The sequence below is a fragment of the Ctenocephalides felis genome, unplaced genomic scaffold (genome assembly GCF_003426905.1).
Source record: "Ctenocephalides felis isolate EL2017-DRISC unplaced genomic scaffold, ASM342690v1 CF-g0.4_SCAFFOLD_01170, whole genome shotgun sequence".
In the NCBI taxonomy this organism is placed as follows: domain Eukaryota; kingdom Metazoa; phylum Arthropoda; class Insecta; order Siphonaptera; family Pulicidae; genus Ctenocephalides; species Ctenocephalides felis.
This window is the reverse complement of record NW_020537324.1, coordinates 79,281,152-79,308,766: the sequence shown is the minus strand read 5'-3', so window position 1 is coordinate 79,308,766 and position 27,615 is coordinate 79,281,152. Positions and strand designations below refer to the sequence as shown.

At 29.1% G+C, this 27,615-nt stretch overlaps 3 protein-coding genes across 3 annotated transcripts in view; all 3 read left to right on the top strand.

The window, feature by feature from the left end:
- LOC113365639 (serine-protein kinase ATM-like) overlaps positions 1–8,194 on the top strand; it is a 54,605-nt gene extending 46,411 nt beyond the window's left edge. The window contains exon 9 of the mRNA XM_026607149.1: positions 7,972–8,194. Within this exon, the coding sequence (XP_026462934.1) occupies positions 7,972–8,001 (30 nt within the window). The 3' untranslated portion in view covers positions 8,002–8,194. The remainder of the gene's footprint in view (positions 1–7,971) is intronic.
- The window catches only part of LOC113365640 (serine/threonine-protein kinase ATM-like), a 70,857-nt gene that overhangs the window by 5,904 nt on the left and 37,338 nt on the right, over positions 1–27,615 (top strand).
- LOC113367716 lies at positions 8,505–19,097 on the top strand. The gene is made up of 4 exons (XM_026609297.1): positions 8,505–9,141; positions 10,578–10,967; positions 15,299–15,843; positions 17,946–19,097. Exons 1-4 carry the CDS (start codon positions 8,505–8,507, stop codon positions 18,975–18,977), a joined length of 2,604 nt encoding a protein of 867 aa, XP_026465082.1. The 3' UTR covers positions 18,978–19,097.

Genomic DNA, 27,615 nt, shown 5'->3' with positions numbered 1-27,615 from the left:
GTTATACGTTTTAGGTTTTAAGATACCCAGATTTTAGAATTTCTAGATTCTTTCAGATTTTTTACATTATAGGATTTGTGGATTTTAGGATTTTTAGATTTTAAGATTTCTAGATTTTAGGAATTTTTAGGTTTCAGGTTTTTTTAGGTTTTCGTTTTTTAGTTTTTTTTATCATTATCATTCAATAATTTGATGAATTTACAATAGTCGGCCAAAAGGACATTGTATACTACAAGGGCATTTTGGAAAAACTACTCAGTAGTTGTTTTTTTCATTCGAATAAAATTCACAATATTTTATTGACAATTATATAATTTTAACTATTTACTTATTGAATAATTTCTATCTAGATTTAAAAGATTTTTAGATTCAAGGTTTTTAGATTTTTAGGATTTCTAGATTTTAGATTTCTAGATTTTAGCATTTCTAGATTTTAGCATTTCTAGATTTTAGCATTTCTAGATTTTAGCATTTCTAGATTTAGGATTTCTAGATTTTAGGCATTTCTAGATTTTAGGATTTCTAGATATTAGGAATTTTTAGACATTAGGAATTTCTAGATTTTAGGATTTCTAGATTATGGATATTTTAAATTTTTGGATTTCTAGTATTTTGGTATTCTAGATTTTAGGTTTTTAGGTTTTAGAATTTCTAGATATTAGGAATTTTTAGATTTTAGCATTTCTAGATTTTAGGATTCCTAGATTTTAAGAATTTAAATTTTAGCATTTCTAGATTTTAGGATTTTTTAGATCCTAGGATTTCTACATTTTAGGATTTCTAGATAATAGATATTTTAAATTTTTGGATTTCTAGTATATGGGTATTCTGGATTTATGTTTTTAGATTTTAGGACTTCTAGATATTAGAAACTTTTAGATTTTAGCATTTCTAGATTTTAGGATTTCTAGATTTTAGGATTTTCTAGATCTTAGGAATTTTAGATTTTAGCATTTTTCTAGATTTTAGGATTTTTAGATTCTAGGATTTCTACATTTTAGGATATCTAGATTATGGATATTTAAATTTTTAGATTTCTAGTATTTTGGGTATTTTATTTTTTAGGTTTTAGGATTTCTAGATATTAGGAATTTTTAGATTTTAGCATTTCTAGATTTTAGGATACCTAGATTTTAGGATCTTCTAGATTTTAGGAATTTTATTTTAGTGTTTCTAGATTTTAGGATTTCTAGATTATAGATATTTTAAATTTTTGGATTTCTAGTGTTTTAGGATTTCTAAATTTTAGGATTTCTAGATTTAGGATTCTAGATTTTAGGATTTCTAGATTTTAGGATTTCTAGATTTTAGGAATTTTATTTTTAGGTTTCTAGATTTTAGGATTTCTAGATTATAGATTTTTAAATTTTTGGATTTCTAGTGTTTTAGGATTTCTAGATTTTAGGATTTCTAGATTTTAGGATTTTTAGATTTTGGATTTTAGATTTTAGGATTTCTAGATTTTAGGATTTCTAGATTTTAGGATTTTTAGATTTTAGGATTTCTAGATTTTAGGATTTCTAGATTTTAGGATTTCTAGATTTTAGGATTTCTAGATTATAGATATTTTAAATTTTTGGATTTCAGTATTTTGGGTATTCTAGATTTTAGGTTTTTAGATTTTTAGATTTTAGGATTTTTATATATTAGGAATTTTTAGATTTTAGCATTTCTAGATTTTAGGATTCCTATATTTTAGGATTTTCTAGATCTCAGGAATTTTAGATTTTAGCATTTCTAGATTTTAGGATTTTAGATTTTAACATTCTAGATTTTAGGATTTTTAGATTCTAGGATTCCTAGATTTTAGGATATTTAGATTTTAGGATTTCTAGATTATAGATATTTTAAATTTTTGGATTTCCAGTATTTGGGTATTCTAGATTTTAGGATTTCTAGATTTGAGATTTTAGGATTTCTAGATTTGAGATTCTTGGATTTTGAGATTCTTGGATTTTGAGATTTTAGCATTTCTAGATTTTAGCATTTTGAGATTTTAGGATTTTGAGATATTAGCATTTCTAGATTTTAGTATTTCTAGATATATCTATAATCTAGAAATTCCTAAAATCTAAAAAAAAAACTAAAATCTAAAAAATCTATAATCCAGAAATTCTTAAAATCTAGAAATCCTACAATCTAAACAACCTAAAACATAAATTTTCTAAGACTAAAAGTCTAAAATCTAAAGCTTAAAAAGTCTGGTCAGATTAGAAGAATTTTAGATTGGAGAATTTTTAGATTCAAGTTTTTTAGATTTTAGGATTTCTAGATAGTAGGATTTTTAGATTTCACGATTTACAGATTTTAGAATTTCTATTTAATTATATTTGTGTATTTATTAATTTGCATATTTAGTATGCAGTATTTTTATTGACATTTTTATATAATTTTTAAATTTCAGGAACTTTTTTTTAATTTGTTACACACATTTGTTAAAAATACTTGTTCAAATAACGAATATCAAACTCATTACGATTCTATATACAAAGTTATTGTCACTGAAATCAAAACATTGCAATCGAATTTTATGAGGAGAAAGATAAAAAATGAAAGTGTATCAGAGAACCTTGTTAAATTGGCAGTGGATGTCTGCAAACAGGTAGGATAATGAATACATACATACATACACACACACACACACACATATATATATATATATATATATATATATATATATATATTTGTAATATTTTTGCAGCCCAATACATATATATATATATATATATATATATATATATATTATATATATATATATATATATATATATATATTTATGTATTTATTTTAATATTATAGGTTTTTTGGAAACAGCAACAAAACACAAATGATTCCGAAGAACGTTTAGCTAAAAGAAAGTGTCTACCTCAAGGACTAGTCAATTTTCAAGAATTAGTATACTGTGATAATAGTGTTAATTGGATTTGGTACATTTGAATAACATCAATACAGCACCAATTAAATATCTGCAATTTTTAATTAATTTATCTTTGCAGGTTTCGAGTTTTAGTCGCATTGTAAATAAATATCCTGAACAGTTGCACGACGCCGATGGAAATTCATTTGTAGATCTTCTTATTAATGTCAAGGTAAATCAGATAATATAAATATAATACTAGCTGTAAGTGGAATTCTGTCTTAAGGCAATTAAGGCATCGTGCCTTAAGGCAAATTGCTGGAACTTCCCGTACCAAAATTATTATTTTTTTAAAAACGATTGACATTTTTAAAAAAAATTTACTTCGAAAAAATGAGATTTTTGAGAACTATAAATTGGACAAAAAATTACTTTTTTTTGAAAAATTTTTTTTTAAATTTAAAAAAAAATTTTTTTTTTAATTTTTTTTTGAAAGAATGTTTTTTTTATTTTGGCATATCTTGAAAGATCTGAACTTTTTTCATAGCGGCGTACTGCTTTAACTGCATAGAGACAAAATGTCAAAGCGCGTAAGCGCCGCGTCGCCGTCTAACGAATAAACATTGGTACGGAACCCATAGGAATGTAAACAAAATTTATACTTATTGTTGAAATCTCTATAAAATATCCGATAATTTGATGTGCATATGTCTAATGATCATTTTGACCGCCAGATGGCATTTTTTTTTTACTTTATCGTTAAATCTCCGAAACCGTTAGACCTGTCCTCATGAAAATTTGTTCAGTCTTCATCTTGTTAATACAAGTAAAATGTTTTTTGAATTATTAAAATCGGACGCTTCGTTCTCTTAAAAACTAAGTTACCGTTTTCGGCACTTTTTGCCCCGTATCTTCGGAACGGCTAGACCTGCCTTCGCCAAAAACTAATCAGCACGTCTCCTTATCAATACGAATCGAATGTTTTTTGAATTATTCAAATCGCTTCATCCGTGTTCCCGAAATCGTCGACGAAATTTGTATCCACACACACACACACATACATCCATTTTTTCTAAGGTATGCCAAAATGTTCAGAAACCTTTGAAACGTAAAGATATATAAAAATTTTCATTTTCGATTTTTTTGCGATTACTATAACTTGCCCTATGGGAAGTTAATAATTCATGAATTTTTATTTATAAAACTTTTAGGATTCGTGTTCAGTATCGCATCACTTCGATTTATTAAGCAATTGTGTGGAAACATTAGTTGAATTCGAAATCTTCACCAATGTAGAATGTGCGGAAAATTGGTTTAAATTATTCGAAGCCACTTGCAGAAATGTTGGTTTAGGAGAACAAGAATCGATAGTCAGTCCATGTTGTAGAATTGTCGATGGACTCGTCCTTAAGTGTTTAAACGAACCAATTTTGATGGACAAATTTTTGAAATCGACGTTGTTAAATGATTTAGTAAAGTGTTATACTAGTGGAAAATTGTTTAAAGTGATGAAAGCTTGAAATTGCTGGAGGATATTTTGATTTTGATATCGGTGAATGATGGCTCAGGTAAGTGATTATAAAATATTCATATATATATATATAATATAATATATATATATATATATATATACATATATACATACAGGGTATCCCAGAACTCAACGACAAGCCGATACGGGTTGATGTTATTGATCGTAACTGTCCTGATTTGGAGTCGAAATATCAAAGCGCGTAAGCGCCGCGTAGTCGTCTAACTTGTAAACATTGTTACGGAACTCATATAAATGTACACAAAAATTGTACTCATCATTATGATCTTTATAAATTATCTGATAATACGATGTACATATGTCTAAAGTTCATTCTTGACCGCAAAATGGCATTATTTTTTACTCTTTTTATTGGATCTCCGGAGACGCTGGACCTGCCTTTACAAAAATTTTACCAGTTGTTCATTTCACCAATACAAGTAAAATGTTTTTTGAATCATACAAATCGGATGCTCCGTTCTCTTAAAAAATCATTTACCATTTTTGGCACTTTTTGCCCCGTATCTTCAAAACTCCTTATCAGCAGGAATCGAATGTTTTTTGAATCATTCAAATCGGTTGATCCGTGTTCCCGAAATCCGCACACACACACACACACTTTTAGATTTGAGGATTTCTAGATTTGAGGATTTCTAGATTTGAATTTATAGATTTTAGAATTTATAGATTTTAGAATTTATAGATTTTAGAATTTATAGATTTTAGAATTTATAGATATTAGAATTTATAGATTTTAGAATTTATAGATTTCAGAATTTATAGATTTCAGAATTTATAGATTTTAGAATTTATAGATTTTAGGATTTATAGATTTTAGGATTTATAGATTTTAGGATTTGTAGATTTTAGGATTTCTAGTTTTGAAGATTTTTAGATTTGAGGATTTCCGATTTTAGGATTTTTAGATTTTAAGTTTTCTAGATTTAAGGCTATCTAAATTTTAGGATTCTTAGATTAGATTTTAGTTTTTTAATTTTCAGGATTACTAGATTTGATGATTTCTAGATTATAGGATTTTTAGATTTGAAGAGTTTAGATTTGAAGATTTTTGGATCTTAAATTTTCTAAATTTTAGTTTTTCTTCTAAATTTTAGAACTTTTAGTTTTAGAATTTATAGATTTTAGAATTTATAGATTTTAGAATTTATAGATTTTAGAATTTATAGATTTTAGGATTCATAAATTTTAGAATTTATAGATTTTAGGATTCATAGATTTTAGGATTCATAGATTTTAGGATTCATAGATTTTAGGATTCTAGATTGTAGGATTTCTAGATTAGGATTTCTAGATTGTAGGATTTCTAGATTGTAGGATTTCTAGATTGTAGGATTTCTAGATTGTAGGATTTCTAGATTGTAGGATTTCTAGATGTAGGATTTCTAGATTGTAGGATTTCTAGATTGTAGGATTTCTAGATTGAGGATTTCTAGATTGTAGGATTTCTAGATTGTAGGATTTCTAGATTGTAGGATTTCTAGATTGTAGGATTTCTAGATTGTAGGATTTCTAGATTGTAGGATTTCTAGATTGTAGGATTTCTAGATTGTAGGATTTCTAGATTGTAGATTTCTAGATTGTAGGATTTCTAGATTGTAGATTTCTAGATTGTAGGATTTCTAGATTGTAGGATTTCTAGATTGTAGGATTTCTAGATTGTAGGATTTTAGATTGTAGGATTTCTAGATTGTAGGATTTCTAGATTGTAGGATTTCTAGATTGTAGGATTTCTAGATTGTAGGATTTCTAGATTGTAGGATTTCTAGATTTTAGGATTTCTAGATTTTAGGATTTCTAGATTTTAGGATTTCTAGATTGTAGGATTTCTAGATTGTAGGATTTCTAGATTGTAGGATTTCTAGATTGTAGGATTTCTAGATTGTAGGATTTCTAGATTGTAGGATTTCTAGATTGTAGGATTTCTAGATTGTAGGATTTCTAGATTGTAGGATTTCTAGATTGTAGGATTTCTAGATTGTTAGGATTTCTAGATTGTAGATTTCTAGATTGTAGGATTTCTAGATTGTAGGATTTCTAGATTTAGGATTTCTAGATTGTAGGATTTCTAGATTGTAGGATTTCTAGATTGTAGGATTTCTAGATTGTAGGATTTCTAGATTGTAGGATTTCTAGATTGTAGGATTTCTAGATTGTAGGATTTCTAGATTGTAGGATTTCTAGATTGTAGGATTTCTAGATTGTAGGATTTCTAGATTGTAGGATTTCTAGATTGTATTTCTAGATTGTAGGATTTCTAGATTAGGATTTCTAGATTGTAGGATTTCTAGATTGTAGGATTTCTAGATTGTAGGATTTCTAGATTGTAGGATTTCTAGATTGTAGGATTTCTAGATTGTAGGATTTCTAGATTGTAGGATTTCTAGATTGTAGGATTTCTAGATTGTAGGATTTCTAGATTGTAGGATTCTAGATGTAGGATTTCTAGATTGTAGGATTTCTAGATTGTAGGATTTCTAGATTGTAGGATTTCTAGATTGTAGGATTTCTAGATTGTAGGATTTCTAGATTGTAGGATTTCTAGATTGTAGGATTTCTAGATGTAGGATTTCTAGATTTTAGGATTTCTAGATTTTAGGATTTCTAGATTATAGGATTTCTAGATTAGGATTTCTAGATGATAGGATTTCTAGATGATAGGATTTCTAGATGATAGGATTTCTAGATTAAGGATTTCTAGATGATAGGATTTCTAGATGATAGGATTTCTAGATGATAGGATTTCTAGATGATAGGATTTCTAGATGGATTTCTAGATGATAGGATTTCTAGATGATAGGATTTCTAGATGATAGGATTTCTAGATGATAGGATTTCTAGATTATAGGATTTCTAGATTATAGGATTTCTAGATTATAGGATTTCTAGATTATAGGATTTCTAGATGATAGGATTTCTAGATTATCGGATTTCTAGATTATCGGATTTCTAGATTTTAGGATTTTTGGTTTTGAAGATTTTAGGATTTCTAGTCTTTAGCATTTTTTCTTTTTCTTTTAGGATTTCTAGGTTTTAAATTTTAAGTTTTCAAGATTTTAAAGATTTCGAGATTTGATGATTTATAGATTTTAAGATTCTTAGATTTTAGTTTTTTAGATTTAAGGATTATTAAGTTTTCTACATTTTAGGTATTTTAGTTTTTAAGGTACCTAGATTTTAGGATTTTAAAATTTTAGGTTTTCTATATTTTAGAATTTTTAGATTACAGATACACACATATCCACTTTTTCGAAGGTATGCTGAAATGTTCAAAAATCTTTGAAGCGTAAAGATGAATAAAAAATTTCATTTTCGATTTTTTAAATTATAAAAGTATAAAATAATTAAAAAAAGAATTTTTTCGAATTCTTCAATTTTTATCAAAAATCCGGTTTTCAAAACCGGTTTTTGAAAACCGACAAACCCTAATTAAGACCTTTTGTTGAACTATGAATTTAAAATTTTCAAAGTCGGTAGACTTTTATAGGACCTCTTGTAAAAAAATGTACTAAAATGTGTTATCAAAATACACATGAAGTGTTTTATACTTGGATTTTAATTTCAGAATGCGCTCTCGACACTTGTTCAATTCTAAAATGGCTTTTACCAGATTTGCGATCAAACACCAATTATGATATTAATAGAAACAAAATAACAAATAAAATATACTCAAGAATCTGTGTGCAACTCACATACATTTCAAACAATGAATTATCAACAAATCCAACAAAACGTATAAAAAATATTAGTAAAAGCCCTTACATTAGTAATTTGAAAATGAATTGTTTGGTGACCACAAAAGATCCATCATGTAAAATAATGGAGACACAAAAATTAGTATGCCAGTCCATATATTTTAATGATGTATACACATTGATGAATGGTAACTGTGAGTACTTATTAGAAGCACTAAAAAGTTCCAAATTGTTGTTAAAAACTTGTAAAATAGCTTTGGATCACCTAATTTTTATATTGAACACTCTGAATTGTCAATTGGTAAAATATTTTAAAATGTTATACCAAGAATTTGTTTCAACTTTCGATAAAGTTGTTAAAACTTTGAAATTTACTGATAACTTCAAGGATGCAGTAAATTTGATGAGAGATTTGATTGTGCTTTTAAATACTGATTGCAATGTATTATGCAGTCAACAATGTTCCGAATTATTATTACAAACTCTATCAAGTGCTATTGAAATTTTTGATAAATCCAAAAAGCATGACTCGTCCTCGGATCAAATGGAAATGTTTGAAACCACTGACACATCTGCAAACAATACAGTATTCCAAATACTAAATTCATGCAACGATCTGTCAATAACTGAACAAGGAAAATGCTTTTGCTTATGCACAATTGCACATGTTGCAAAACAAAACAGTCCTTTATTTGACAAAGCTTTCGGTTACCTCTGTGACATCAAATTGGACGTCCAAACATTGAGCCTAGATTTTTTTATATACTCCCAAATTGTTAAGATATTTTCTAACCAGTTACAATTACCAAGACAATGTTTCGATTGGATTTTTGGTCATTTGCAAAGAATGTGTAAGAGCCATTTTAAGAATTCGGAGGCCAGTTTTGTGATTTTGAACCTGCTGAAAAAGCTGCTGCCATCTGTTAGTGCGCTGGAGGCTGGTTCGACGAAGAATAATGTGGTTATTATGCTGTCGTCGTTTATTATACAGTGCTGGAAAAATAATTATGGACCGTGGGTCACTATCGAGTTGATGGATTGTATGAAAACTTTGGCAGAGGTGAGGAAAATAATAATTTACACAACTGCTAATACTATTTTTACAAAGGCAAAAACCCTTCAATCTATATCGCTAAAAATAGCCATAAACTAGCTGTAAGTGGAATTCTGTCTTAAGGCAATTAGGGCATCGTGCTTTAAGGCAAATTGCTGGAACTTCCCGTACTAAAAATTATTATTTTTTTAAAAACGATCAACATTTTTGAAAAAAAATTACTTTGAAAAAATAAGATTTTTGAGAAACTACAAATTGGACAAAAAATTACTTTTTTTGAAAAAAAAAATTTTTAAAAAAAATATTTTTTTTTTAATTTTTTTTTTTTTGAAAAAAAATTTTTTTCTTTATTTTGACATATTTTGGAAATTCTGAACTTTTTTTCAAAGCAATCGTACTGCTTTCACTGCATAGAGACGAAATGTCAAAGCGCGTAAGCGCCGCGTCGCCGTCTAACGAATAAACATTGGTAGGGAACCCATAGGAATGCAAACAAAGGCAAATTGCTGGAACTTCCCGTACCGTAACGAAATGTTCGAGAAATACTGAATGTTTTCAAATAGATTATTATAAATATTGTAACATTGTCTAATATTTATGAGAATTATATAAACTGAATTGCAGAGTTGAAATTATTTGTAAAGTATATTAGAACTATAGTCAGAATTAGAAATAAAATCTGAAATATTTTCGATATACAAAAAACTAAAAAAAAAAAAAAAAAAAAAAAAAAATGGTACAAATTTTTTTTTTCTAAAATCAATTATTTTGTTAAGACAAGCAGAAATTTCTTTGAATCATTTAAATCGGACGCTTAGTTTTTTCAAAAACAGCCATTTTTTACGTATTTAGCTCCGTATCTTCGAAATGGCTGCGCCTGCCTTTGCCAAAAACTGATAAACACTTCTCCCAATCATTACTAATTGAATGTTTTTTAGATCATTCAAATCGGATACTCCGTTCTCTCAAAAATTCGATTTCTATTTTCTGCACTCTTTGCTCCGTATCTCCGAAACGGCTGGACCTGCCTTTGCCAAAAACTAATCAGCTCTTTTCCCTATCAATAGGAATCGAATGTTTTTTGAACCATTCACATCGGTTGATCCGTGCGCCCTAAAACGTGACTGGAAATTTGTATCCATACATACATACACACACACACATACACACACACACACACACACATCCATTTTTTCTGAGGTATGCCAAAACGTTCAGAAACCTTCAAAACGTCGAGAAATGTAAAAATTTTCAATTCCGATTTTCGGCCCATTACAATAACTTACCCTACGGGAAGTTAATAAATAAATAAATAAATTGTTCCGCTTGTGATTCAATCTATATCGCTGAAAATAGCCAAAAATAAAATTTTTGACAAAGCTTACTGAAGTTTATGCCTTACCTAGTTATTATTATTTTCAGGTCGATTCCTCGTCCTCCTGGTCAAGAATGCAAAACGGGACTCCTCTCTTCTTCCGCATTGTTCAGTTCTTAAAAAGCGATTTTTCTCCATAAGACTCGAGGTCGCCAAATGTTTTTCAAAACTGTTCGATTTGCAATCTCGACAAATATCCGACCACGATAAATATCTAAAACTAACTGATGAACTGTTTCGAGATATTTGTGCAACTCTGAAGGAGGATTTGGCAGTTTCTGATTCGGAGAACGAATTAGTGTCAATTGATAAACGAGAGACGAAAATATTGACCGATTTGCATGTACTTGCCGGTATTGGAGCTGTCAATGCTAAATATAGACCTCGGGTGATGCTGTTTTTGTTGGAGATGAAGGTCGAGAAGAATATTGATACAGGTAAAATAATTTTTATTTTTGAAGTGAAACTTCTTTAGGCGCGACTAGGGTGTAAATCCGTACAAATGCAACGGAAGTCCGTTACGCCCGAACTCTTCATCATTCGCTTGCAATGATATCCTTTCTTTACGGGTCAATTATGATTTTAAATTTACATCGTAGTACAAATCTTGATTTAATGAAAAATGCCTGAGTCAGAAGAATATTTCCTTGAAAATAATAAAACAAAATAAACATTTGTGCTATGTACTAAACGTAAGTTTATTGATTAGAAATTTTTCTATATTATTCGTAGTTTCTATAAATCTTTAAACCAAAAATTATTTTTTTTGAAAGATTAACATTTTTGAAAAAAATTTACTCTGAAAAAATTAGATTTTTGAGAAACTATAAATTTTTAACAAAAATTTTCTTTTTTTGGAAAAAAAAAGAATTTTTGAAGAAAAATTTATTCTGAAATATCTTGGAAATTCAGAACATTTTTTCAAAGCAATCGTACTTACAAACAATAGAGACGAAATATCGAAGCGCGTAAGCGCCGCGTCGCCGTCTAACGGATAAACATTGGTACGGAACCCATAGGAATGTAAACAAAATTTATACTTATTGTTAAAATATCTATAATATATCTGATAATTTAATGTTGTAAAATATCTGATAATTTATTGATCATTTTTGACCGCCCAATGGCATATTTTTTTACTTTTTTCTTTAGATCTCCGAAACCGCTAGACCTGCCTCCATGAAAATTTGATCAGTTCTTCATCTTGTTAATACAAGTAAAATGTTTTTTCAATTTTTAAAATCGGACGCTTCGTTCTCTTAAAAACTGAGTTACCGTTTTTGGCACTTTTTGCCCCATATCTTCGGAACGGCTAGACCTGCCTTTGCCAAAAACTAATCAGTGTCTCCTTATCAATACGAATCGAATGTTTTTTGAATTATTCAAATCGCTTCATCCGTGTTCCAGAAATCGTCGACGAAAATTTGTATCCGAACACACGCACATACACGCACACACACACACATACATCCATTTTTTCTAAGGTATGCCAAAATGTTCAGAAGGTTTTGAAACGTGAAGATATACAAAAATTTTCATTTTCGATTTTTTTTGGCGATTACTATAACTTGCCCTGCGAGAAGTTAAAATACTAAATAGATTTTTAGTCGAGTCAAGATAGATTCAAGTAGTAACTTAATAGGGATTAAGTTTGATTATAATGATAATCAAGTCAAACTGTTAGGAACTTAGTTAGAATTTTATTTTAGTATCGTAAAAAGCTGGGAATCTACTGGGAATCGGCTTGGAATCTAATATTAATCAAGCTAGAATCTAATATAAATCTTGCCAGAATTCAATATGATTCTGACAAGATTTCTGATAAGAGACTAATATTATTCTGCAATTATTCTTCTTATTTTATTTATATTATTTATTAATTTTATTTTTATTATTATTTGCTTTTATTTTATATTAAATCATCATACTACGGATATTTTTATGTAAATTCTATCCTTTGCTCTCTTATTTATTTAAATTTATGTTATTATTTATCAATATTACTAGATGTTAATTATTTAACAGTTGTAATAATTATTGAAATTAAAAAAAAACTAGCTGTAAGTGGAATTCTGTCTTGAGGCAATTATGGCATCGTGCCTTGAGGCAAATTGCTGGAACTTCCCGCACCGTAACGAAATGTTCGAGGAATATTGAATGTTTTCAAATAGATTATTATAAATATAGTAACATTGTCTAATATTTATAAGAATTATATAAACCGAATTGCAGAGTTGAAATTATTTCTAAAGTATATTAGAACTATAGTCAGAATAAAAATAAAATCTGAAATATTTTCGATATACAAAATACTAAAAAAAAAAAAAAAAAAAAAAAATTGGAACAAAATTTTTTTTTCCAAAATCAATTATTTTGTTAAGACAAGCAGAAAGTTCTTTGAATCATTTAAATCGGACGCTTAGTTCTCTCAAAAACTGCCATTTTTTACATATTTAGCTCCGTATCTTCGAAATGGCTGGGCCTGCCTTTGCCAAAAACTAATAAACACTTCTCCCAATCATTACTAATTGAATGTTTTTTAGATCATTCAAATCGGATACTCCGTTCGCTCAAAAATTCGATTTCTATTTTTTGCACTCTTTGCTCCGTATCTCCGAAACGGCTGGACCTGCCTTTGCCAAAAACTAATCAGCTCTTTTCCCAATCAATAGGAATCGAATGTTTTTTGAACCATTCAAATCGGTTGATCCGTGCGCCCTAAAACGCGACTGGAAATTTGTATCCACACATACATACATACACACACACACACACACACACACATCCATTTTTTCTGAGGTATGCCAAAACGTTCAGAAACCTTCAAAACGTCGAGAAATGTAAAAATTTTCAATTCCGATTTTCGGCCCATTACAATAACTTACCCTACGGGAAGTTAAAAATTCTTTTGGTAATAATAATATGAGAAGATTCTAAACACAGCCTAATAAGAATCTGATATATATTCTATTCTCGCGAAATTCTTATTAGACCCCGAAAAATCCTTTGAAGTTCTTATTGGAATTTTTGTATATTACCTGGTTGCTTTTTTGCAATCTTACTGCCTTCTTGCTAGAATAATATTAGATTCTGGCTGAATTTTTACTATCTACTTCGAGGTAGATGCTTATTATAGATAACTCGTATATCATATCATTATTAATTGAATTATTTACCACTGATAATCCTGATATCTCCGGTTTATAACGTTCGATCCTTAGAATTTCATTGGGCAATTCGGTTTTGCGTTCTGCTAAATATTTGCTCTTCAAATATGAACCTGAGATTTCGTTTGGACTTTTTGGGCGAACATAATAATAAACCTAAAAAAAGAATAATAAAATTTTGAGTGAAATTGTGAAAACAATATTCGTTTAGGCGTTGTTTAACATAATCGTGTGAACGAATATTGTAGAATTTATTAATCAGCAATTAATTCATTTCTCATATAAAGGTACAAGTCCTAAATGCAAATTACAATGACAAACCGATCATGTCGTATTTGAAGTAAGACTTTAATTACATTATTGTTTTAAATATTATACACCTAAGTCTGTTTTTACACGGTTCTTTTGTACACGGTTTTGATATAACACGGTTTGAAAATTGAACGTTTTTTACACGATTTTATTCCGTTTAGCACGATTTGAAATTTTATGTACTTAAATTTTTTTGTCAAATTTAATTTTTGCGAAGTATGTTCATATCACAAAAAAGTATTTATGAAAGAAAAAAGTCTGAAACCATCTATAGTATCGTTAGTTTGCGAACCTTAGCTTAAAGATTTCAGTAAATTCCCCTTTAGGGCGTACAAAACAATTTTTACTGGTCAAAGCAAATGTGAATAGCACTAATTTAGGGAAACACCCTAAAAATTCTTGTTTTTCACTAATTTTAATAGGTTTTAGAGATTAGGAACAAATCACCCATTTTTGTATAAGATCAATGTCTTTTTTTACACGTTTTTTTTTTTACACGGCTTCTTCTGGAACCAATCTACCGTGTAAAAACAGACTTAGGTGAACATATTTTTAATGCCATTATAAAAATTATAATTTCTAATTTATCATTATATAAATGTGTATAATAGGGTGGTCCTTACTATGGACATTTTCGAATTTCCTTGCTTCCAAGGGCTCAAATGGTTCCAAATTGATAAAAAGCAATTCTCTGAAAGTTTTAGCTCTTAATATTAACTTTTAGAGAGAGCGCAATTCAACCAAAGTTTTGTATGGAAACAGCATGGAATTTTTTTTGAAAAATTAAGAAATTTTTAGGTATAACTTAGCGACAAATAAATTAAAAGTGAAAATTCATGTCACTTTTTATTGAAAATTCGACGCTCTGCAAAATTTTTGAAAATATTTTCATGCTATTTCCATACAAAACTTTGATTGAATTGCGCTCTATCTAAACGTTAATATTAAGAGCTAAAACTTTCAGAAAATTGCTTTTTATCAATTTAGAACCATTTGAGTCTTTGGGAGCAAGGAAATTCGAAAATGTCCATATTAAGGACCACCCTAGTGTTTACACTAGGGTGGTCCTTAATATGGACATTTTCGAATTTTTACACTAGTAGTGTATAATGGTTGACGACACTAATAAATGTGTGCATCAGGAGAGTGTTACCATATTACTAATGAACACTATTCAAAATTGTTTTATAATGTATTTATTTTCACTTAAATGCCATCTTGTACAGTAGCAAACATAAGTTTTACTTCAATCGCGTGTGAACCTTAGGCGCACTCTTTTTTTTTTGCAGATATCCTTTGCGATACAATAAACCTAATCGCCCAACAATTATCAATCACCAAACACCAACTCCTGCAAGAATACATGCCCTACATTCTGAGCAACTGGAAAAGCGATTTCTCCCAATTCCCCAAAACAATCCTGGACATTCACTCAACCAAAGACTTCCTGCAACAATGCCAACATATCATGATAGGTCCCGTACTCAGCGGAAACACTTTGGACGCCTTCTGCACAAAAATTGGCAAAGACAAAGAAACAGTTGCCAAAGCAAATCTGGTACAAATCGTTACACTATTATTAATTTATCAAGAATTGGAAGACTCGAGGATCGAGGCTGTGTCAGATGTTCTGTCCGTGGCTTATGATCATGATGGGAAACGTTTGTCGAGTGAGATACAGAATGTTTGTGATGAAGTCGTTGGTGAACTTGTTGGACATGTTTTTGATACCAGTGATTATAATAAGAGTTTTGGGAAGGTCGAGGCTTTGCCGGAGCTGCAGTGTCCTGTGTTGACGAGGGAGCAGGTTGTTAGGGCACTCGATAAGGTTTATGTGAGTAATGTTTTACTTAATTATATATATATATATATATATATATATATATGTATATACTAGCTGACCCGGCAAACGCTGTTTCGCCATCAAAATTATTTTGCCGCTTTGCAGAAGTTCTTATAATATACGTGATATATTAATAATAATGTTATATTTTTATTACACAATTTTCTTTACATTTCGATAATTAATTCGAACGCATCATAGTGTTTTGTTTATTTTAATTTTATTTGTGTCAAATAGTGAAATATTTTTTTTAATCAATGAATAAATTAGATTTTAGTCTGAATCGACGCAGTACCGTTATCTGAATATATAATACTTTATATAAATATAAGATTTTTTAATTTAAAAATATGGAATGTCAATTTCATATATCCAATATGCACTTAATTTTTAAATGCCAAAATATTTCTTTTTTGGTCGAAATTTAATATAATATGATATAATTTATATCTATAATTTGATTGCCAATATTGCCTATAACATAACTTGGAATAATTAATTTATTTGTTTCTTATTGAAGTCGCTAAAAATTCTTTTTTTTTTGAACTGTCAGAATTTTGTTTATGTATAATGTTAAATTCAACATGTCGCGTTTTTATTGTGATCTATAATTTTTTAATCACTTATCATATAAATTTTCGACTATAAATTGATATTCATACTATCCCTGAAACTAACATGGATAAAGTTCTGAGAAATCCGAGTCCAAATCTATAAAATGTTTGATTTTTTGGCACTTTTATTAATTTTTTATCAATTTTCGTACTGTAAAATAATGGATGATAATTTATCAAAATTGTAATTTTTAGACTATAATTTTAGATGAATATACTATCTATTTTGGCATAGCAATTAGTTTTTTCTTTATTTGAAATCAAGTGAAACATAAATATATTTATTTAATGTTTTTCCATAAATATCCGATTTATGACATTGTTTTCAACTATTTTTAATTTATTTTGAATTAGCAAATGTCAAAAAATATAATTAAACTATTCATTAAATATTGTCTATAAATAAAATGTCATTAATAAGTATTATTTATTACTTTGGTGCTTGATATTGATATGAATTTGTAATAAAATATGTTCTTTCTGACAAATAGTTAAAAATAATTTTCAAAATTAATTTGACATTTCATACTTTCCAAGATTTTTTACTTTTGCATTTAATTTAAGAGTGAATGTCAATTTCATATATCCAATATGCACTAAATTTATAAATGTCAAAATATTTCCTTCTTGGTCCAAAATTAATATAATATGATAATATTTATTTTACAATAATGTTTTGTGTCTATAATTTGCTTGGCAATGTTGCCTATAACATAACTTGGAATAATTAATTTATTTGTTTCCTATTGAAGTCGTTAAACATTTTTTTTGTGAAATGTTAAAATTTTGTTTATGATTAATTTTAAATTCAATATGTCGCTTTTTTATTGTGATCTCTGACCTATAATGTTTTGATGAAGTTTTGGTATCCGAAATAATTTGGTAAGCTAATCAAATAAATATAAATTGTAAATCTATTTATATAATTATTTTTATAAATATTGATAAATGAAATTTGATGTTTTTCATGTCAACATTTATTAAAATTTATAAACATTGATTTTTAATTAGATTTAAAACTATAAACAGTGATTTTGAATATAGCATTTCATCTAATTTGGATATAAATGTTGAATATATCTATATATGTACATGTTTTTGAATTATATTTTTTGAACTGTCAAATTTCTTTTTCAAAAATCATAAATCTTTTTTTCTCGAATTTTCCATAAATTTTGACATTTGTCATTTTAGTGTTTTGTTTTTTTTTTGGCCATTTTCTGTCAAAATTTTTAGAAATTTATAAAAATTATATATTTATATTTCAAATTTACTTTTCAAAATTTCCTATAACCTAAGTTGGATATATATGCACACGTTGAGCCAATAAAATTCAAAATCGGTTCAGTAGTTTGGGCGTCCATCGCGAACCAACATCGTAACACTTGGTATATATATATATATATATATATATATATATAATAATATATATATATATATATATATATATATATATATATGTATGTATTATATTTACAGAAATCCAAATCGTCATTCATGATCAGCATCTGCACAGAAAATCCGAGCAAACTGCAAACCCTACTCACGTCAACCGTACAAAAAATCTACAAATCTCTATCGACCCAAGAGAAACTTCTAAGGTTTCACCATTACACCATATTTTTGGATTTGATAAACGACGAACTAAAAACCAATTCAGATTTGGGAAACATGGAAGTGTATTTGATACGAGACATAACGCACAGTTTAATAAATTTAATACTTAACAACGAGGATTATAAAATACAACAAGTTGTGCTCAAGTATTTGTCGAAGTTTACTGAAGTGGTTCTGGTGGAACACTCGAGTATTTTCGGGAAGTATTTGAAGTTCGTGGTCGGCACCATGGTGTCCTTGTGCGAAACCAGGATTGAAGAAGATTGTTTGGTTTATTTAAAAATGTTGCTGGTTGATCAGTATGTTGGTTTGAAAGTGTTTATACACCATTTGGATCCTTTGCCTACGGAGCCAAAGTTTTTGGAACTTTGTAGAATGTTAGAATCCCTCAAAGGGATGCCCAAAGACAAATCGTTGAGGGATGAACTTGATTTTTTCATACAAACCACAAACTCAAAAGAGCTCAAAGTACACGTTGAACTGTTGAGGAACTTACGGAAAGTTTTGACCGCCAACAAGAAAAAAATGGGTGTCGATTTTAAAAGACTTGCAGACGATGCGCGGGTTTTCAGAAGACTGCGAATGCAGCCTCGTCCACAAACTTATATGCTCCTTACTGACTTTGATATGCTCCAAAGACAAATCAGTATGTTTGGAAGCATCCAAATGTTTAGGCGAACTTGGACCTGTGGATCTGACAACAATGATCCTAACCAGCGAATCTTCCTTCACCAACTTCAAACAAACTTTACTCAACATTGTCTTAAAAGAATCGATACTACTGTTAATCGATACAGATATCCAAGTGGTCCACGATACCTCAAAAGTCTTGTACAGCATTTTCAAATCCAAGGAAGGTTTCGAATGGTTGAAGCTGCAGAAACGACAGGGTGATGTTGAACAGATTTTGGAATATAGACCGTTTATTCAAAACAATTTGAAGAATATGCTTAGTAGTTATGTGTTGAGTGAAGATGATTTTAAAAAGAATGTTGATGTTGCTGACGTTTGGACACCGAGAGATAACTGTGATCACAAGGGTTGGTTGACCAGGTTGACGACGAGGATTTTGGAAGGGTTTCCAGAGGAGTCGTTTTTGAGGAAGTTGATACCTATATGCAAACGGAAGGTAAGTAATGCAAATATTCAGTGGTGCCCCGGTAATGGAGCGATTTGTTGCTTTGACTTACGAGCATGAGTTGAGACACGAACTGAAACATATGAAAAATTTTGTTACAAAAAAATATTTTGGCTGTTTTATGAAATTACACGTTTTTTCTGGAATGTATTTACCGTGTAAAACGGGGTATAGGTGTACATAGTTTTTTTTGCTTTTTGTAGATTTATAAAGTATTATTTACGTTTATAGTAAGAATAATTTTTATCATTTATTGTGCGAGGGATTGGACATACCAGCATGGTCACGAAACAATTTTTTAACTTCCCGTAGGGCAAGTTACAGTAATCGCAAAAAAATCGAAAATAAAAATTTTTATATATCTTTACGTTTCAGAGAAAAAATGGATGTATGTGTGTGTGTACGTGTGCGTGTGTGTGTGCGGATACAAATTTTCGTCGACGATTTCGAGAAGACGAATGAAGCGATTTGAATAATTCAAAAAACATTCGATTTGTATTGATAAGGATACGTGCTGATTAGTTTTTGGCGAAGGCAGGTCTAGCCGTTCCAAAGATACGGGGATAAAAGTGCCAAAAACGGTAACTCCGTTTTTAAGAGAACGGATCGTCCGATTTGAATAATTCAAAAAACATTTTATTTGTATTAACTGAGTGAAGAACTGTTCAAATTCTTAGAGAGGCAGGTGCAATGACTTCGGAGATATGGAGGAAAAAGTAAAAAAATGAGCCATTTGGCGGTCAAAAATAAACATTAGACATATTCACATCAAATAATTAGATAATTTATAGAGATTTTAACAATAAATAAAAATTTTGTTTACATTGCTATGGGTTCCGTACCAATATTTACGCGTTCGATATTTTGTCTTTATGCAGCAGTACGATTGCTTAGAAAAAAAGTTCCGAATTTCCAAAATATTTCAAAATAAATGATTTAAGACAGAATGATTTAATATGGTTCGAAATTCTATTAAAAGTTTCAAATCATTGATAAACTTTTATTGATTATTATTTTTATTTTTAATTACTCGAATTTTGAATTGCGGTACGGGAAGTTCCAGCAATTTGCCTTAAGGCACGATGCCCTAATTGCCTTAAGACAGAATTCTACTTGTAACTAGTTTTATTTTTTTTATTGGCTTTTGGCATCATTTGGCCAGATGCCATTCTTACAATTGTTTAATACAAAGTCTTATTAAATGATTAACTTATAAATTAATCTTAGCATTATTAATAAACTTGAATATGTATTTATAAATTTTTAAATTATTACTAGCTACAACCTTCTTTTGTTTTGGTTTAAATTATATTCCTAAAACTCGTATATCGGAGTACTACTGTCGTATTTCTATATATATATATATATATATATATATATATATATATATATTTATTTATTTATTTATATTATAATTATTTTTTATTTCAGTTGGTGTTTACAGAAAAAATCTTTCCAGCCCTCATAAAACAGTTGACCGAGTTTCAGAATGATGCTTTCAACAAAGTAATATGTGATCATTTGAGAGAATTTTTTAAAAAACATTTTGAAAATTCTAGTATCCAAACTTTGGTAAATGGAAATGGAAGTGATAATTCTGTTTACAACAACAAGGCATCAATTCAATGTATGCTGAATGTTGTAGAATGTTTAAGACTTGACCAAAAGTAAGTAGAATAATAAATATTAATATATTTTATATATATATATATATATATATACAGGGCCGGTCCTGGGGTCCTTAGCGCCCGCATGCAACTTTTTTTCTAGCGCCCCCCCTCCCCTTTTAATTTTCACCGTTTTAACAGTTTATCATTAAAATTATATAAATATTTACATATTTTTTAAAAATTATTTAGTTATTCTGGATTTAGTACACAAAAAATTAGATATAATCTACAAGGGTATAAAATATATTGATTATAAATTTATTTATTATTATCGATATCAATAAATAAAACAATTCCTGTCATAATTTCACATTTAAGTAATATAAAATATGTAGCAAATTATTGGTTAAGGATGTAAGTTCGACTACCATAGCAAAAGAATTAATATTTTTGTTAGATTAAAGTTATAGAATTCAAGAAATGCATTTCAGAAATAGTATTTATTATTTTGATATAAAGATCTTGATATCAAAATAATAAATACTATTTCTGAAATGCATTTTTTAAATTCTATAACTTTAATTTAACAAAAATATTAAGTGAAATGAATAAATTAATTTTTATTTATTCTGGATTTAGTGCACAAAAAAAAATAGATATAATTTAAAAGCGTATAAAATATATTGATTTTAAATTTATTTAGAAAATCGAGGCGATTCGGGGGTTGATTATAATCAAGTATTTTGAAATTTTCAATTATTTTTAACGTATGTGCAATGTTAATATTTAAAGAAACTAGCATTTAATTTTCAAACATAACACTCGTATTTTATGTTGGATTTTTTAAATTTTAATTTAATTTAATTTTTCATCATTTACAATATCCAAAATTGCGTCGTAAACTTCTCCTTATTGATATCGTAAGAGCCGTCATATTCAGAGTATCAGTTTGTTGTTTTAAAGTTAAATTTTTAACGTATTTCAGAATTATTGTTCAAAAATCAGTAAAAAATGTAAAGGATTTACACATTTCTTGAACAACATTGAAAAAAAACCTGTTATATTTGATATGTATTATTTCTGTATAGTTAATAATTATTAAATTTAGAGTATGGGCACCACTAGGTATAAAGCAAGCCTTAAGATTTTCGTTCCAAAGTAAATTTTGCTTCCATTTTTCATATTTGTTCCACGCATGTTTTCAACATTCAAAGTTCAACAGATGCGAAACATTTGCAACAAAAGCAAAAGTTACAATTCAATTTCTCGGAATAAACAAGTCATTTTCTAAGCACTGGCTTCGCATTTTGTATAGTTTGTTTATATTTTTAACGAGTTCCGATTGAACTAAATCAGCTCGCAATTTTTCGTCAATAATGCCCAACAATTAATTTAATCTTTCGCAGGTTTGCGCTTATGGAATTGAACACTAGATAATTTCTTTTTCGATTTAACGGTAACTTCAAATAAAGAAAAAATTGAATAAGGAGATTAAGCAATAAACAGAGCTGTTATTTACTAATTTGCAGAATTATTAATCGGTTAATTGTTTCTACTGATATCACATTGCAAAATAAATATGCTTTTTGTGCCTCCGTATCCCTAGTTAAGTTAAATTATTTATTATAATTTATTAAGTATTTCAGATTTTAAATAAATAATTCTAGATTTTATATAAAAAATATAAATATTATATTATAAATTTAATTGCATCGCATGCAAGGCAGGACCGGCCCTGTATATATATATATATATATATATATATATATATATATCTTATTTATAAAAATGGAGCTTAGTAAAATGTTAGGTATTATAAGGTTTTAAAACGGATTTGGCCACTCTTAGTCTTGAAAAATTCGTGCTAATCCCAAAATTATACCAAAGGTGGGAAATTATTTAATTGAATTGCGGACTATCTAAATGTTAATATTAAGAGCTAAAACTTTCAGAGAATTTTCTTTCTTCAATTCGAAAGCATTTGAGCCCCTGGGAGCAAACAAATTCGAAACTGTCCATATTAAGGGCCACCCTTATATATATATATTTTTTTTCAGGTGTGATCTTTCCCTGAACTATCTTCACGTCGCACATGCTGCCAAATGCAATGCTGCTTACTTCACGGCAATCCTTTACTGTGAATTGTGGTTCCAATCCATCAACGACTTTGGAATGGGTCCCAAGTGTCTATCGAGACCTTTGGATTGTGTTATTTCAGAAAATGGGGGCAGACATGTCCAGAATGTACTTAGGGAGTGTTATTTGTCACTCGGTGAGTACTGATTTAAATATTTTGTAGTTCAAATAATTGTTAGAAAGCCTACCGATTTTAGTACTTGTTGACAAAATAGACACTTTCAAGCTTGAAATATTTTATTTACAAGGTTGTAGTACAAACTGTGCGTCCTGTAGAGCTCTTTGAAAATATTAATCTGCTGGGAGTCATTTCTCCCATATACTCATATATGACATTCGTAGGTAAAATATTTTTTAAATCAAAAAGTTGTTAGAAAACTTATTGATTTTAGTATTTGTTGTCATAATAGACACTTTGAAGAATTACATATCTAAATTACAAGATTGTAGTACAAACGGTACGTCCTGCAGAATTCTTTGAAAATACTTATCTTCCGAAACTCATTTACACCATATACTCATATATGACATTGATGGTAAACTTATTTTTTAATTCAAAATTCAGTTGGAAAACCTATCGATTTTAGTATTTGTTTTCATAATAGACACTTTGATATACGACATATCCGAATTACAAAGTTGTAGTACAAGCGGTGCGTCCTGCAGAGCTTTTTGAAAATATTAATCTTTTGAGACTCGGTTTACCCATAGATTAATCGTCTACACCACTCTACATATAAGACATCTATTGATAAAATCTTTTCTAATTCCAAATTTTGTGAGAAAACCCATCAATTTTAGTATTTGATCTTATAATAGTCAATTTGAGGTATAACATATCTGAATTACAAGTTTGTATCATAAGCGCTGCGTCCTGTAGAGCTCTTTGAAAATAGTAATCTTCTGAGAATTATTTCACTCATAGACATTCATTCATAGCCACACTTTACATTAATACATACATATATAAAGTCTTTGTTAATTCAAAAAGTTGTTAGATAACTTACCAATTTTAGTATTTGTTGTCATAATAGACACTTTGAGGTATAACATATCTGAATTTCAAGGTGGTAGTACAAGCGGTAGGTCCTGTAGAGCTCTTTGAAAGTATTAATTCACTGAAAGACATTTCACGCATATTAGTACTAATATATAATATTCATAGGCAAAATCGTTTTTAATTCAAAAAGTTGATAGAAAACCTATGAATATTAGTATTTGTTATTATAATAGACACTGTAGGTTATGACATATCCAATTTACAAGGTTGTAGTACAAACGGTGCGGCCTGTAGAGCTCTTTGAAAATACTAATTCTAATACGTTTTAAAGCACACTTTGCATGTAACATCTACAGATAAAATTGCATTTAATTCAAAACATTGTTAGGAGACTTATCAATTTTAGTATTTGTTATGATAATAGACATTTTAGGGTATGACATGTCCAAATTACAAGGTTGTAGTACAAACGGTTCGTCCTGTAGAGCTCTTTAATATATTAATCCTTCGAGAGTCATTTCGTCTATAGTTTAACGTTTATAAGCATACTGAAATATGGCATCTTTTGATAAAATCGTTTTTAATTCAAAAAGTTCTTAGGAAACTTATCAATTTTAGTATTTGTCATCATAATAGACACTTTAGAGTATGTCATGTCCAAATTACAAGGTTGTGGTACACACAATGCGTCCTGTAAAGCTCTTTAAAATGCCACTCGGTGGTACGAATATTTATCAGACTGTTATATTTCGAATTTTCAAAATAACTTTAATATTTTCGTCAAAAGGGTTTGACAAAACATTTTTGCTTATCTACTGACTATAAAGAAACGGCTCGGCCAATCAACGTGCAAAACTAACGAACCTAAAATTTTTAAATCGGTGCAGCCATTTTTAGAAAAACTTTCACGAGAAGTAAAATTTTGGCTGGCATATATATTGTTACGAATGTGTGAGTGAGGACCCACACACGGATGTAAAATAACACATTACTACCCCTCTCCCTATGCGTGTAAACCATGTCCCTGATGAGGAATGTGTCCGCAGGCTGAGGGTGGTCGTCTGCATTTAACAGTCAAAGGAGTCGGTCATAGGCCCTCAGGGGTGTCGGGTCGAAAGATACCGTTCTTAAATATAAGTCGAAGGGATGAGCGCGGTGCAGTGCGCGCAATGTTTTATCAAATTTATGTTGGTGATAATGTAAGTTAAAATAATGTTATAGGGGGGGCAGCGTATCGGAAGCTGCCCCAAACCGAAGATAGACTTGGTGTAATTATGAAATGTGATTAGTGTGATGCGAATCGGGATCCCGATGTATGGACATGTGATGGACACTGGTTGCGCCGTGGGTACAGAGATAAGTTTAGATTTAAGTTGTAGAGTTCAGATTGATTAAGTAGGGAATAAGTATGTAAATATATAAATATAGAATATTGTTTAGTTAAGTTACGAACAAACGCCTCTCATTACTTGTAGTTGTAAATTTAAATAATCTTTCAGCAGTACGCGATAAAAGGTAACAGTGAGTTTAACTGACTAACAATAAAATAAGGATTATAAATGAAAGAATTAAAAGGAATTCGTAACAAATAAAAGGAATCCGTAACAAATGGTGGAGGCGCCGGGCATGCTTTTCGTTGGTTTAACGATCAAATGATTAAAAAGTATTAATTTGTTTTGGTAATCATTTGATCCACCATCGACGGCATTATTACGATCTCGGTAAAACAATTTTATTGTTGGTTCATTCGCGGTTATATTTCCTTGCGTGTAAGTTTACAGTTTCCTCGTTTTATTTTTTTTTTGTTATTTTGTTATTGATCAATTTCGGGTTTCGATTTGTTTTTTCGCGAAGATTCGGCATTTCTTGATTACGCGTTATTATTAAATTGATATTTATGAAATTTGTTGAACTCTTGGTTATCATAGTTGAGTGTACAGAAGATTGTTGGAACACTTAAAATTATGAAAACATAGTGCAATTTGAAATAATGTTTAGCGGTATATATAAATTGAAATGTTGTTGTGTGATCAAAGGGGTTTTCTATGTATGTTGGGGTTAATGTAAACGTAATTTGCGAAATTGGTTGGCGCAAAAACGAATAATCAAGTAGTTCAAGTAATTGTTAGAATTTTGATTTGTGGATTTTGAAAATCTATTTAATTTGTAAATTTAAAGTTGTTTTATAATAATTTTTGAAATGCTGAATCTATTTATTGTATTTGTATTTTTGTTCGTTAATGTTTCTTTTTGTTCAGTCGCGCGGTTTGTTTTTATTTCGATTTTTTGGGAAAGGCTTTTGTTCGTGTACTATTAGATACGTGTTTCCTAGGTTAATTATAATTACCATCATTTAAATTAAGATTATTAGAATATAAATTTTAAATTCGAAATTATTATAATTAGTGTATAGAAAAATATTGTTCTATACAGATTTAGAATTTTTGTTTATTACGAACATTATTGAAATTGTTTAGTGTATTGTGTTATTCATAATCATTTTCGTAAACACCAATACATAAATAATTTGTTTTTTTTTTTTTATAAAATCTATGATGATTGCCAGATACATTAAGTTATGTTATACAGTTAAGTTGTTTTTCATGGAAATCGTTCTTGTGAGTAGAGTTTATTTTTTTTTTTTTTTTTTTATTATAGTCGTAAATATTTTAAAAGAAAGTTATTTTAAATATCATATTGCAAGAGTAAGATATCGTTGAAGTCCTTTTCTCTTAGAATTCGATTTCAAATCATACATTTAAGTACGCAGCAAGATAATATTTATGTCTCTTTTTGGTGTAACATTCATCCCTACGTTTTTAAGGCGCCACAACGCGGGTGGCTAGTATATGTGAGTTCGAAAATGTCCAGACATCGTTCTCGTGTTGCGATCTTATGGTCTCTATATGTCAACGCAGGCTAAAAGCTTTTTTTTTTTTTCTTGGTTTAAGTACTAGATGTTTGAGTGTGCGTAGATAGTTTTAAGTGTAATGTAAAAAAGATTTTAAAATTAGGGAAGATGCCTTTGTATATATATATATATATATGTTTTTTTTGTTGAGTCAGGGATTTACAATCATTTTCGAATACATGTGGCGGTTTGTAACAATACGAGCGAATTTCTTTTCAGTTTAGTTTTTGTTTGCGCTATTGCGTTAGAGTATTTATTATGATTTTTTTTATCTCAAAATTTTAGAGCAGTTTTGAGAATTGCGGAGTTATTCGCCTCCGTGCATATGAGGTGCCGAATATTTGTTTGGGAATGCGTCGAAAACAACGGCTTACAGGATTTGAATTGTGGCAAATTTTTGTTAGGGTCGATCACCACCGCCTGGATAGCTTGTATATAATTCAGTGCGAAAGCTCTTGGTGACACCGATTTTCGATAGGCATTTGAATTGATCAGGATGTCTTTGGTGATTTTCAATTAGAGCGGACTTAGTCACCCCGATCTAATTGTAATCAGTCGAGCCCACTGACATCAAGGTCGATACGGCTCATACTGCCAATAGTGAAATGGGATTAGAAATTTAATTTTTATATTTGATAGTTTTTTTTTATGGTTGTTATGTTAAAAAAAATATTTGATGCTGTTTTAATTATTAATTTTTTTTTTTTGAATTATTGTTGAATTGTTTGTGTGTAGTA

Bases quoted from the DNA above. Each gene is read 5' to 3' on its own strand.
- LOC113367716 (XM_026609297.1), top strand. From the start codon at position 8,505: ATGAGAGATTTGATTGTGCTTTTAAATACTGATTGCAATGTATTATGC. The intron at 9,142-10,577 runs GTATGAAAACTT...TATTATTTTCAG, and splicing joins CACTATCGAGTTGATGGATT to GTCGATTCCTCGTCCTCCTG. The intron at 15,844-17,945 runs GTGAGTAATGTT...TTATATTTACAG, and splicing joins GGGCACTCGATAAGGTTTAT to AAATCCAAATCGTCATTCAT.